This window comes from Python bivittatus, unplaced genomic scaffold, assembly GCF_059951505.1.
Source record: "Python bivittatus isolate LINGU-HERP-01145 unplaced genomic scaffold, Pbiv_v1 ctg000850_np1212, whole genome shotgun sequence".
Taxonomy (NCBI): domain Eukaryota; kingdom Metazoa; phylum Chordata; class Lepidosauria; order Squamata; family Pythonidae; genus Python; species Python bivittatus.
Window position 1 is genome coordinate 60814570 of NW_028277112.1, and position 13312 is coordinate 60827881.

Genomic DNA, 13312 nt, shown 5'->3' on the forward strand with positions numbered 1-13312 from the left:
ATACTTATTTTCCACCATGATTTGCAAATAAATTCTTTAAAAATCAGACAATGTGATTTTCTGGATTTTTTTCCCAATTTTGTCTCTCATAGTTGAGGTATACCTATGATGAAAATTACAGGCCTCTCTCATCTTTTTAAGTGGGAGAACTTGCACAGTTGGTGGCTGACTAAATACTTTTTTGCCCTACTGTATACATTTGTTTCCTGATTTGGCCAAGCAATGCTGTTTTAGTCAAGTCCCAGTGGCTGGAGACTGTAAGGGTTCGGATGGGGAGGAACAATCTCAAACTCAACCCTAGTAAGACTGAATGGTGGTATATGTTTGAGCCTTCTGGTGTCAGTTTCAACCTATTTCATGGCAAACTGGGATTTTTTGGGAAAAAGTGGAAGGGTACCAATACTTTTGATTGCATCTATACATATACTGTGGAATCCCTGCTCAATCAGCGGTGAGGTAACAAAAACAAAACATGTCATATATTTCAAAGAAGATTCTTAGTGAGGTTCTTAGATTTAATTTGACCCAATATAAAGATGAGAGCACAATGCTTTTCTGAAAGTGCAAGCAAAGAAACACAAAAAATCTGAAACTACACAGCACGTACCAGTGATACCTAGGAACAGCAAGACCATAATCCAATATATCCAGAAGAGGATGAGGGCAAAAAAAGTCCAAAATGGCTGGAAGACAAGCAGTGGCAGGTGAATGAAAACCTTGCCAGCCACGTGGAACAAGGCAATGGTGAGAGCTACTCTTTTGCGCATAACTAACATTATTAATAGTAAGATAACCTGAAAAAGGAAAGAAATTCCATAATAAACTTTAGGTGAATTGTATCTATTGAAATAAGGTAAAAACATGCCTCCTATTCAGAACCCCAAAATATTTGTATTTAATTACATCATTAGAAATGCCAACACAAAATATATGAAGTAATCTTAACTCCAATAGCCACCTACTAATAACAGTGGGTTTCAGGGCATTTTCACATATTACTCTAAGGAAATAAAGGTGAAAGAAAACTGCAGCCAGTCCTGGCTTGGATTACATGACTAGGTATAGCACGTTTATTCTATTCACACATTATATTTTAGATAGACACCTAAAAAACACATAACTCGGCCTTCTGACTCGGCCTTCAGAATGATCACAGCTTAGGCAGAATATTGCCTTCTCTTTTAGACTGAAACTCAAAAACATAATTGAAAACTGTGTGGATCAGCAGTGCTGACAACTAGGTCTCCATGAAATTTAAACTTTGATAATGAACTATTTCAGAGCCAGTGTAATGTAGTGGTTAAGATGTTGGACTAGAAAGTAGGAGACCCAGGTTCTAGTCTACTGTCTGCCATGGAAGCTCACCAGGTGACTTTGGGCCATTCACTTTGCCTCACGTGGTTGTTGTGTGGAAAACAGAAGAACGGAGCACTGTGTATGCCACCTTGTGCTCTTGTACAAAAGGCAGGATATAAATCTAATACTAAGTAAACCATATTACATAGCATTTCTTCACTCATCTCAAAACTAGTTCTGCCATTCTTGAAAGCGTAAAACTCCAATATTATTTTTATTCTCCTTCCCCTTCAATCAAATAAGATACTGTAATGGTATGTGAGAAAGACCTTGAGAAACAGGGCGAAGAGATACTGCCTAGGGAATGATCTGATAAGAGAGGGCATAGCCCGCAGCTACATAATGGGTAGAGAAAGAGGCTCAGAAGGGATCCTCCCTAACTTCTCAGGCTGTAATGGAGATGGCGGGAGATTTGTACTTTCAGACTTGCAAGATTCTGTTAATGTAACCTTACAATAAAGTAGTATTAGCTCATCTGGCCGTGTTTCCTGTCTGGTCTACCTGGGAAGGCTGACAGATACTGAGAAAATTAACAGCATGATTACAAAATTAACAGCATGATAACATAACTATACATACACTCCTGAACTTGTCACTACCTACCCAAGTACAGGTAGTCCTCAGTTAATAACCATTCATTCAGCAACCAATTGAAGTTATGACAGCACCGAATGAGGAGACTTACGGCTGGTCCTCGAAGTTGTGGCCGTCATAGCGTCCCCACAGTCACGTGATCACAATTCAGGCACTTGGCAACCAGCTCACAATTACGATGGTCTCAGTGTCCCCTGGTCATGTGGTCACCATTTGTGACCTTCACTGCCCACTTCCAACAAGCCAAGTCGGCAGGGAAGCTGGCAAGAGGTCACAACTGGTGACTGCATGACATCGCACCTAATGACCATGTAGGATTTGCCTAACAATTGCAACTGGAACTGCTGGAATGCCATCTTAAGTCAGCACAGTCACGTGACATCACACTTTACGACTGCATTTCTTAGCAATAAAGTTTCCAGTCCCAACTACCATTGTTAACCAAGGACTACCTGTACTTAGTCTTTCATATGAGAGAATAAGAAGCCAGCCTTGACTTTTTTCTTCCACTATGTAGAGCCTATGATATAAAATGTGGCATCTTATTTCTAGATTATACATGACCAGCATACTGCATGTCCATCTATCAGAAGGCTTTCTTTTGCAACTCTTTCTCTCTGTGCTTACACATAATAATAAAATCAACCCCAAAGGTGTATATTTGGTTGTCTACTTTCCCTTATAAGAGAGCCAGTTTGGTGTGATGATTAAACCATCAGGGTAGAAACCAGAAGACCATGAATTCTAGTCCCATCTTAGGCACAAAGCCAGCTGGGTAACCTTAGGCCAGTCGTGCGCTCTCAGCCCTAGGAAGCAGGCCATGGCAAATTACTTCCAAAAAACCTTGCCAAGAAAATTGCAGGGACTTGTCCAGGCAATTGCCAGGAATCAAGACTGAACTGAAGGCACAAATTTAAACTTCACTTTCCCTTGCATATGCCTCCTTCATGTGCAAAGACATCCTAATTTGACAGACATCAAGTACTCACTGTGAAGATGGTAGCTGCAATGGCATAGATCAGGAGGGCCTGACGATTGTCTTTGGCTATCTGAAGCTGTTCAACAGTAAGAGTGACACTGGGAGTCTTCCACATTTTAACATACAGCCACCACAATACTCCTGTGCCACCTGTGCCCACATAGGAAAAAAAAATACAGTGCATGCCATTTTCAGAAAAGAATATATATATATTTTTAATATGTACGCAAATAGTTTGGACAGTTTCATTTTCTATCACTCTAGGCCAGATTGAAATACATCCAGGGTTAACTTTAACATTAAATATGGGGACAGAATGGTACTCTGATTTCCCAACAGACGACTGATTAGAAAGATTTTGGCTTTACAAAGCATATCTTTCTGTTCCATAATTAGAAGAAATTGAGGATTTCTACGCCAGAAGTGTCACGGCCAACTTGACTCAGAGACTCTAATACCGAGGAGCCTGCTCTGGATGCACCAGGTGAGTGTCTCCTTGCGACCAAGCAATTAAGCACCCGAGACTGCCTCTGCAGTCATCCAGAGTAGTTGCCCTTGGAGTCAGATGATGAAGAACTTGATCCTGGGCAACTGCCCAGTCCCTGGATGTGCTGCTCTAGGTGCTGAGCAGACCAAAGGTACTCTACATGCCTTCTCACTGGGCAAGAGTGTTCTCATCCTTCCACCCAGAAGAGGCTCTAGATAAAAGCCACTGTTATGTGGCAAGAATCTATTGGGAACAACCGTTCTTATCTGGATTTCACATGCTTGAACCTTTCGCCTCCTGAAACTCTGAACCTGGACCAGCTGATGACCTACCCTTTGGACACCTAGATCCTTGGACTGGGATCTGACAACACTTCTGCTCATGCTTTGGATTCACTTGCAGACAAGCTCATGTGCATTTGGAACTTGCTGAGATGTGCCTGCGACTACACACACGCTCTGCTTGCTGAGCCTGAAATAAAACTTCAAAACCTAGTCTCTGTTTATGGGTAGGCTTGGTCTGGAATTGGACAAGAAGAGATGGTTTTATAACGAAGGAACAACTCAGATAAAACTGCCAATAGACTGGACTATGCTGATTTACAACTTTGTCATCTCTTTCTTTTCTTTGAGATGAGAAAATAAGGCCTTGTTCCACTTTTTTCACTGGTTATAACTGAGACTTTCAACTGTGACCAACATAGGACCCTTTTTATTTTCCCATCATCCACCAAATACATATTTTGCCAGTAACTGAACTGTTACATTCTCTATGGGATATACAATTTTGGTTGAAGTAATAACTTGACAGGTGCTAGTTTTCATCTTAAGGAAGACAGGAGCATCTTAATTTTTTAAAACAATTTTTTGCTATTATTTTTACAGATTTTTATAAAAGCTGCTTTGAGTACATTCTACACACTGAAAAATCTCAAAAATTGTATAAATACCATTTTCTTGTATCCCAACTCAGTATCAGACAGCCAGTTTGGTGTATTGGTGAAGGTGCTGGCCTAGAACCCAGGAGACCATGAGTTCTAGACCCATCTTAGGCATGAAAGCCAACTGGGTGACTTTAGGCCAGTCATGCTCTCAGCCCAACCCACCTCAAAGGGTTGATGTTGTGGAGAAAACAGGAGGTGTGAGTATTAGGTATGTTCACCCCCTTGAGTTATATATATAAAAGGTGGGATAAAAATATCATCATCATCATCATCATCATCATCGACTGCTAATCTTCTGCCTTTTATTATTTCGAATTAGAATTTTTTTTAAAATTTTAGAAATACTACCTTTATTTCATTAAACATTTTTAAAGCAGTACCTCATGCAAAAAGTGTGTCAATTAAATCAGACTACAGTAAGCCTACATGACTTTTAAAATTTTCTAGTTTTGCAGCTTATATCACTACATATGCCTTACCATTTTCCTCACTTTTGTACTTTTATATTCCATGAAGTGTAACTCCCTGAATTCATCAATGTGAAGTCATTCTGCAATATAAATATTACATTCTGCAGGGTAAACATTGCCACTACTTTAATATTTTCTTCTGATTTCTAATAATTGGCAATATCTTCATTCTGTCTAATAAACCTTATGTAAACTTTGATGATGACCAAATTGATATTGATGTTTTGTGACTTGCCATTCCCACCATGGCAATCATTTTTTGATTAGACAAACTTCCCTCATGGCAGCTTTTTGTGAGAGCATTCCCAACATGCTTTCAAAACCTCAAATGTCTTCACCAACCTGAAAAGGCTTCCTATCTCTGAGATAGTCTTAATTACATGTACACAAATCATTTGGATAGATGATTTCCCAGCACAGACTGCATGTCCTTTTTGGAGCACAAAGAACCATTAAACACCATGTTGGCAACAATAGCAATTAGAGCTAATCAAACTTTCTTCAACAAGGACTGGAAAGAGAGTCAAATGCATGATTGAAATCTTAAATTAGGTATCAAACTTTACTAAGTAACTTTAGGATCCAAGTAATGTTTAGCTGTTGTTAAAGCAAGTGGTAGGCAGTCTATGATTTGCAGTCCATATCTTCTAACTTCCTTAATTCTGGGTAAATAATCTGGAGTGCTACATATATACTGTACCTTCTTTAAAAAGGAGGAGAAATCAGTAGTTACTAACTCTTCATGTGATCCTTTGCATTACTCTTGCTTGTTACTGCGTCCCCCCACCCCCCAAATTTCACTCATCATAGGAAATCACTTGTCACTGACTAGGCTGTACTGAGTATCTGAAAGCAGTCAAAAAAGATAATACTTTATTCAAGAAGCCATAATACATGTGAACATTCATCACAGCAAAGGAATTCAATCATTATTTTTCTTCTGTGCAAATTGTAAACCAGTAGATATGAAGACAATGCTGATTTGAGAATATTGCTTGTTTTCCCATAGGTTTTGAGATCATTTTCAGTGCTAATAGTAAGAAAATTCAAGCACTAGAATGGATAAGGGGGGAGATGGGCGGGGACAAGTCTGCTAAAATAAACAAACAAACAAACAAACAAACAAATAAATAAAGCAGTGTGCTTATGGGTCTTTGGAAAATATCTGTCTGGCACAGCTGGAACCAGGATCCCAAACTAAACAGACTCTTGCTCTGATCTGGAAGGACTTTGCTTGCTTCCTCTGAAAACTAGGGAATTTTATGTTTTCAACAGATGGGCTAGTTGGATCATGTGCAACAGCTATAAAAAACTGCCAATTTACTGAGCAGTGAAATGTCAGCCCATAAATGCTCTAATCTAGAATCTGGTTTGATACACAATAAATTTTTTGGGGTTACCACTTTTTAAACATTTTATTTCTAATTGTCAACAAGGAAATCGGCTCTGTAATATTTAGGAAAATTAGAACATCATATTGAAAGGTCATTATAGTCTCCATAAGGACAGGATTTTAGTTTTAAAGTCTCAGAGATGAGAAGAATACATCACAAACATGATTAGAACAGAACTCAAATGTTTATCCTGATTTTAACTGGAAGCCCAGGTATCTCTAAATGTATCAGAGAGATATAATAAAATAAGATAGTGATAATTATGCATGGTCTAATGAAGAACAAATCTTGTTACAGTTTCTAAATAGAAAGCCATTCTAGGGATACCCATTCACTTCTATCACTGCTCTCTGGGCATTAATCATGTCTAAACAATTACGTATGCACTGCTGTCAAACATGGAAATAACCATGGTTTTCTTTTAAACCACAATGTGAAATCCATCAGACATGAAAGAAACATAAATAAAATACTGTTTGCAATTTTGGGTATCAATTACTGTTTTTTTCTATCAATTGTCACTGCTTATTTTGCATACACGTATTAAAGCTTTAATATAATCTTTAATCTAGGTTTGGCCTGAATTCATTGTTTTCTCCCCCCTCCTTCCCTTTTAAATGTATGGAATCTGTCTTCCAGATCTTCCAGCTAAGGACAGTTTTTTATAGATCTGATGACATGGGTCCTCATTCCTGGATATGTAAACTGTAAATACCAACAAATGTATTTTGGTACTAGAAAAATCTTTTTTTCCCTTGCAATATGCATACTTCCACATGACACACAGCATATGTGTAAGCAAAGTACAAAGATAATCTATATATACAAAAATTGCCTACATTTTAATTCAATTCAGATTGAACACCTTTCAATTAAATGAGTTGGTCCAATAACATTTCTATTACCATTATCATGGTTATTCTAGAAAGCAAAGTTCTAGATTCTCAAGATGAAACATTCAATCTATAATCTCTCTCTCTCTCTCCATTATTACAGTTAGGCGAGCCAATGGAGCATTCTCAACTCATGAAATCAGGGACTAGTCAGCCAGGGAATTTTCTGGCTTTTTAGAATAACTCGCCACGTACACTGAGCCATCCTCATAAAATTTGGTTTGACTTGTAGCTGCTATTGAGTATTTTTTACCCCCAAATCCTCTGGTATATAAAAATGGCTTGGAAAAGAGGCAGTGACTTGGTGGTAGCATGTGAAGAAGTTAAGAACATAGTTTTTTTTGTTGCTCTGAAATACTTCTTCCGTTTTTCCAATGTAATGTAAATGGATAGAGTTGAATGAACTACTAAAGACACTGCTCATCCCAGGGCCCAAGCCACTGTTTACAAGTTGCTCTATCCTTGTCAATAAATAACACTGACATAGACTGTGGTGAAACTCATGTAATAATTATTCTAACTCCTAAGGTTTGCAGTGGAAAATGTAAACTTGTTTTGAGGATATCGATTCCTCTGGCAAATGTAATCCCTAAACTTGCTCTTAATGCTATCTGGAAATGTCCCCTATTCTAATGCCAATAAAACAAAGCCTATACTACTCTTCAGATGGTGGTTAAACAGTTCCAGGGTTACTTTCCAATAAAACAACACTATTATCTTCTTCATTACGCCGGCCATTAAATACAGCCTTTAAACTAACATTTGGACAATGATCCCTTCCATCACTATACTGCCATGATCACATGATAAAGGAAGAATGTAAGCGTCAATCCTAAAGTAGGAAGCTCTTTTTGGTTATTTCAATTTTCATAAAGCAGAGAGAACGGTTTTGAGAAAATGGGTAAAACAACAGCAAAATGTTTCTGCAGCAAAAAAAAGTTTTAAACATATGCAGTCTGAGGACACAGAATGCCTTCAATTACTTACCAAGTGATCCCAAAACAACAAGAATGGTTAAGATCCAAACAAGTACCCTTGAAATGTATCTGATTATCACCATCAAAATCATGGAAAGCACTGCAGAGAAACAAAATAGAATAAGCAGGTTAATTATTCAAAGGACAAATAGCCAAGAATAATGGCTGCAGTAATATAAATTAATATTAGTGATGTTTCTGCATTCATTATTAACTCTTCTGTACAACAATGTGCAGGTTAAACTACTCTATTTAGCTTCCCATCTGTAAATTAAATAAAACAAGCCTGTATGCAGATTAAGCACCAATGTTTATATACACACACCTACATACATGTATAAAGAGATGCAGGCACACACAACAAAAGATTAAATGACATGATAGAACAGCACATTTATTATCATGAGTTGAAGAAGCATCATACAACTCATGGTGAGCAAAACCCAAAAAGTTGCATGCAGACACACATGCTTAACATTATCATGTCAAGGATGAATAACGATGTAAACATTGTGAGAAGAACCACATCATATTTTATGCTTCAATATCAGGGTAATTCATTTAACTAACTCTTACATATCTAGTGCTTTGTTTGGAATGTGAAAATCTAATCTGTGTATGGTACTTTGTTTCATACTGAAACATATATAAAATACCAACAACAGATAGGATGGCTTAGAAGAGTATGAAAAGCTGCAACTGCTTCTGGACTGCACGTATCATTTGGAGGAATACTACTTTTAATGTAATTAACAGTAGAAGTAATGAGTTGTATTAAATTATAATTGAATGTAATATAAATTGTATATTTATATTATATAACGTAAGTACATAAACATAAATTGCAGTATACTGAACATGTAATATTCAGCAAGTATCAGCAAACAAAGAAATCCATTGGCGAACTGTTCCCTGAATGTGATCTTTAATGTACTTAAGCGAATACTGATACTGTGGAGAACATTAAGTTATACACTTTTGGTCATTTACTAACTTTAGCTGAGATTATCATCAAGTTTGAGGATATTCATTTCCCATTGACTGTGGCATAAATATCTAGAGAGGTAAAGGCTTTCAAGTAATAATAATAATAAAAAAATTCAATCCACTGTGTTGTGAAACAAATCTAATTATCACACTGCTACATGTTTTGTCATTAACCCAAAATGAATGGCTTTAGAGAGCTATGGCTTCTCCGTCATTGTAATTATCCCTAAATCTTATTATCATCTGTGATATATATATATATATATATATATATATATATATATATATTTCAATGGAATATTTAAATGTGTATTGTTTATTAAGAGCTGTTGGCTCAATGTAAGACCATACCAAAGAGTTTTCTCTTATTATCATCATATTTAACAAACAATTCTATATAGAGTTAAGAAATTTCAACTAGGACTGTACTCTTTAAATCATGTGATTGAAAGATCAGCTAATTATTTCATCAACACTATGCACACTAATTTTAATTAAAACTATACTGAATCTTTGCCCTTGAACATTTGAAATAAAACATGAACTCTAGGTGACCGTTGCCCAACTTCACACACAGTGAAGTAGGAAGAATTCACACAACGGGAAAACATTATATCTCCCCAAAGTTCATATTTTATTTCAAACGTTCAAGGGCAAAGATTATTTAGGAACAAAATAGGAACAAAATAATGTCAACATAGACAAATAAACCTGCACTGCTTTTACTATGAAGTCCTTATTGAGCTATAATCATGCCAGAATGAGCAGACAGATTATATTCAGGCTTGGATGCTGAGTTTATTATGTATTCTTATCCGCATTTGGCTAATTCTTTCAGTTCGCTTCATGGCAACAAATTTGTTGGACCCTCCAAAGTGTCCCTGAAAAAGAGGCCAATTTGGGACACTGAGAAACGTCTGTGGAAGTGCTGCTTCCTTCCACCTATTCATCCTCATTTTAAATTCATAAATTAGATCCATTTTAAGTTAAAGGATACTTGAGTTGGGAAAACATGCTTGCCTGCTCACTCATTTACTGTTTGACTAGTTGAGTTAAGCTACATAAAAGCCAGGGCTTCTTTCCTAACAATGAAGGGTACTTCTTGCTAAATAAAGTTAAGTCCCTTTTATTTCATATAGTAGTATTTGGGCACGTGCATTAAAGTAGTGGCAATCCTGGCACTTATTTTAGGGTAAATGATTAATCTTTAAATTTTAAAAAAATGTACCTATAGTTGCTATTTCTCTGATGATCTTAGAGTAATTTATGCGTGGTTCTTTATCTATGAATGAGATCACCTCTATGGCTAGATTCCTTTAGTTACCACAATGGAAATGCAGCAATGTGCCTTCAAATAATTCAGCTTTCATCAGTTAAAATCCCCGTACTACTTCAATGTAAGGAGAATCAACGCACACATGTTTAAAAAACACTTAATTCAGAGGCTGGATAAGAAACACTTTTTGGAATAGTTTCCTATACTGCAATAGTTAATACTGAGCATGCTTCATTTTCATATTGTGGGGATAGAAGTTGTTCACATTCTCCTGTTGCAATACTATAGAAATAGCTAAGAATGAGAAAAACAATTACCTAGTGATAACAAGCAAAGTCCCAATATAATCTCTTTGCAGGTCATTACTCCACTAATCAGCCTGTGCAAGACACTACTGTCACTGACAAAGGTGATCAGGGCCTCTGCAAACTTGGTATAGCAGGAAATGTTCACAGGAGCACAGCGATGGAAGAATGGAATAGGTGCACTGGTGATACAAGAAAAAAAATCAGAAAAAAAATTACTCTTATGTAATATAAATGCCACATCAACACACAAATGGAAGGTGAATTGATGCAGTACACTCCACCCTCATAAATACTCTAAACCACAAGCTGTGAGATAAAATAAAAGTGCTGCTATAAATGAAAATGACTGTAATGGGTCATGAAATAATTTTTAAAAACCACGAGGAGGGTGGAGTGCACATTCCCAACACATCATCTTAACGCAAAAAAGAAAAATCAATCAATCCAAAATAATAATAATAATAATAATAATAATAATAATAATAATAATAATAATATAAACTTCCATTACTCCAGAGTCTTAAGGAATATACTATAATTTAATGTGAGAGAAGAAGAAAAATATTCAGATTTCTAGAATTCACAGGTATTACCACCTCACTCCCCTTCAGAATAGCAAATGTTTTGTAGCAAAAGTACTCAAGAACGTCTGTGCCAGAACACTCCAAAAATGCAATTTTATGGAGATCCTTCAAGCACATCTTGTCCAAATAATTATTCTAATTACTGGATATCACAATTTGATGGTTGAGTCACCAATTCTAGAAAATTATGTATTTGTACACTATAGGATGCATCACATGCTTCCTTGGACTCCAGGTGGTATACAATAACACAATAAAATGACATTCAAAAACAAAAGTGAAAACCTCAAAGGACTACCTAAAGGCAGCCTTGTGACCCTTAGCGCTTAAATAACATGCAGAATAATTCCTAAAAGCCAGGATGTTGGAGGCATTCTACACCTCAGGAGACTATCCAAAGTGTGGGGATAGTCATTGAGATGCATCACTGGCCTCTCACCCCATTCACTTCATTCTTAACATTCCCTCTCTAAAAAAATATAGAAAGTGGGCTGAATCTTGCTGGATAGATAGATGTAAATATTCAGAAGCTGATCCATGAATGGCCTTGTTTGTAATGACCAGCAACTGTACTGGCCAAAAGGCAGACCAGTAACCCAACCATAAATCATAGCATCAGTGCTAAATGGACCACCACATTTTGGACCAATGGAAGTTTCTGTGTCATCTTCAGAGGCAGCCCCATGCAGAATGTGTTGCAGTAGTCTAACCACAAAGAGTTATGGAAATTATAGCAATTTGATAACCTTTTAAAACAATATTAGATTCATTTTGTTGTTCAACAGTTGTGTAAGGGCCTGATTCTTGCTTTCACAATATAAGCTTCTCTACCCTCAACATGGGTAGAAGTACTTGGTAGCTAGATCATTCAACACATTATATGGTGTTAAGTTCCACTGATTAAATGACAAGTTCCCACCATGTTAATTATTATTCTTCATGTTTGCTTAATAGACAGCTACATGACTGCTGCCAAAATTTATAGGAAACTGTCAAACTTACCTATTTTTAACTCTCTTTGGGACACATAGAACTTTTTGCATTTTTATTCATTAGATATTCTAATGATAGGAACAATTTCCATATCTAAATGGGATTTTATTCAACCTCCTTCTCTGATTCAATTCCTGGTGTCTTAGTTGCCAGGTTCAGCAAAAGTATGACAAATAGGGTATGACATGCCTTTTTAGGTCCTCAGCTGGATATCTTTCAAAAAGAAAAAGCCTTCACATCAAGGAAACAGAAGAAAATACTCTCAACCTTCCTTTTCCATATATTACATTTCATTTGCAAAGAAACATGTTAAAACAGTAATTGTCTAATTTTTAGCTCCAAGCTGAAAGGAAATTATTGCCTACTATATCTAGAGAATTCTTTAAGAATCTCTATTTCCCACATAACTAACAAGCACTTTGAAGTATAAACAAATTTCAGATTGTGTTTAGAGCCCTAAGATAAACAATAGGCAACATGGGCTAGAGACCCACTGAATATGTGAGACATGCTGCAATTTTAATTCAATTTTCTAAATTGATTGAAGAGATATAAATTTTTTAAAAATCACCTTTTAATAAATATTGTCAGATTTTATTATCAACATCTAGCACTCCTAAATATATATATGGTCCAATCGCAGATCTTCTAGGAAAAAATCCATAATTGTTTTCAGTATTTATATACAGGTAGTCCTCACTTAATGACCACAATTGGGACCAGAATTTAGGTCACTAAGTGATGCAGTCATTAAGCAAATCATCACATGACCAGATCTGAGTTTACTTTTGTGTGGTCGTTAAGTGAATCACTGATCGTTAAGTGAATCACATGGTCGTTAAGCAAATCAAGAGGTTCCCCATTGATTTTGCTTGCCGGAAGCTGGCTGGGAAGGTCACAAATGGAGATCACATGACCCCAGGATGCTGCAACCATCGTAAGTGCGAGCTAGTTGCCAAGTGCCCAGATCGTGATCACGTGACCACAGGGGTGCTATGACAGTCATAACTTCGGGCACTGGTTGTCACTTTTTAGCACCGTCTGTAATGGAGGGCATGAGCGAAGAAGATA

General features: G+C 36.7%; 1 protein-coding gene across 2 annotated transcripts in view; it reads right to left on the reverse strand.

The window, feature by feature from the left end:
- SLC44A1 (solute carrier family 44 member 1) overlaps positions 1–13312 on the reverse strand; it is an 82492-nt gene that overhangs the window by 17402 nt on the left and 51778 nt on the right. For both annotated transcript variants that reach the window (XM_088130111.1, XM_088130110.1), the window contains exons 6-9: positions 10674–10843; positions 8104–8193; positions 2940–3079; positions 608–794 (exon numbers count right to left, since the gene is read on the reverse strand). In XM_088130111.1, coding sequence (XP_087986237.1) covers positions 608–794; positions 2940–3079; positions 8104–8193; positions 10674–10843 — 587 coding nt within the window. The remainder of the gene's footprint in view (positions 1–607; positions 795–2939; positions 3080–8103; positions 8194–10673; positions 10844–13312) is intronic.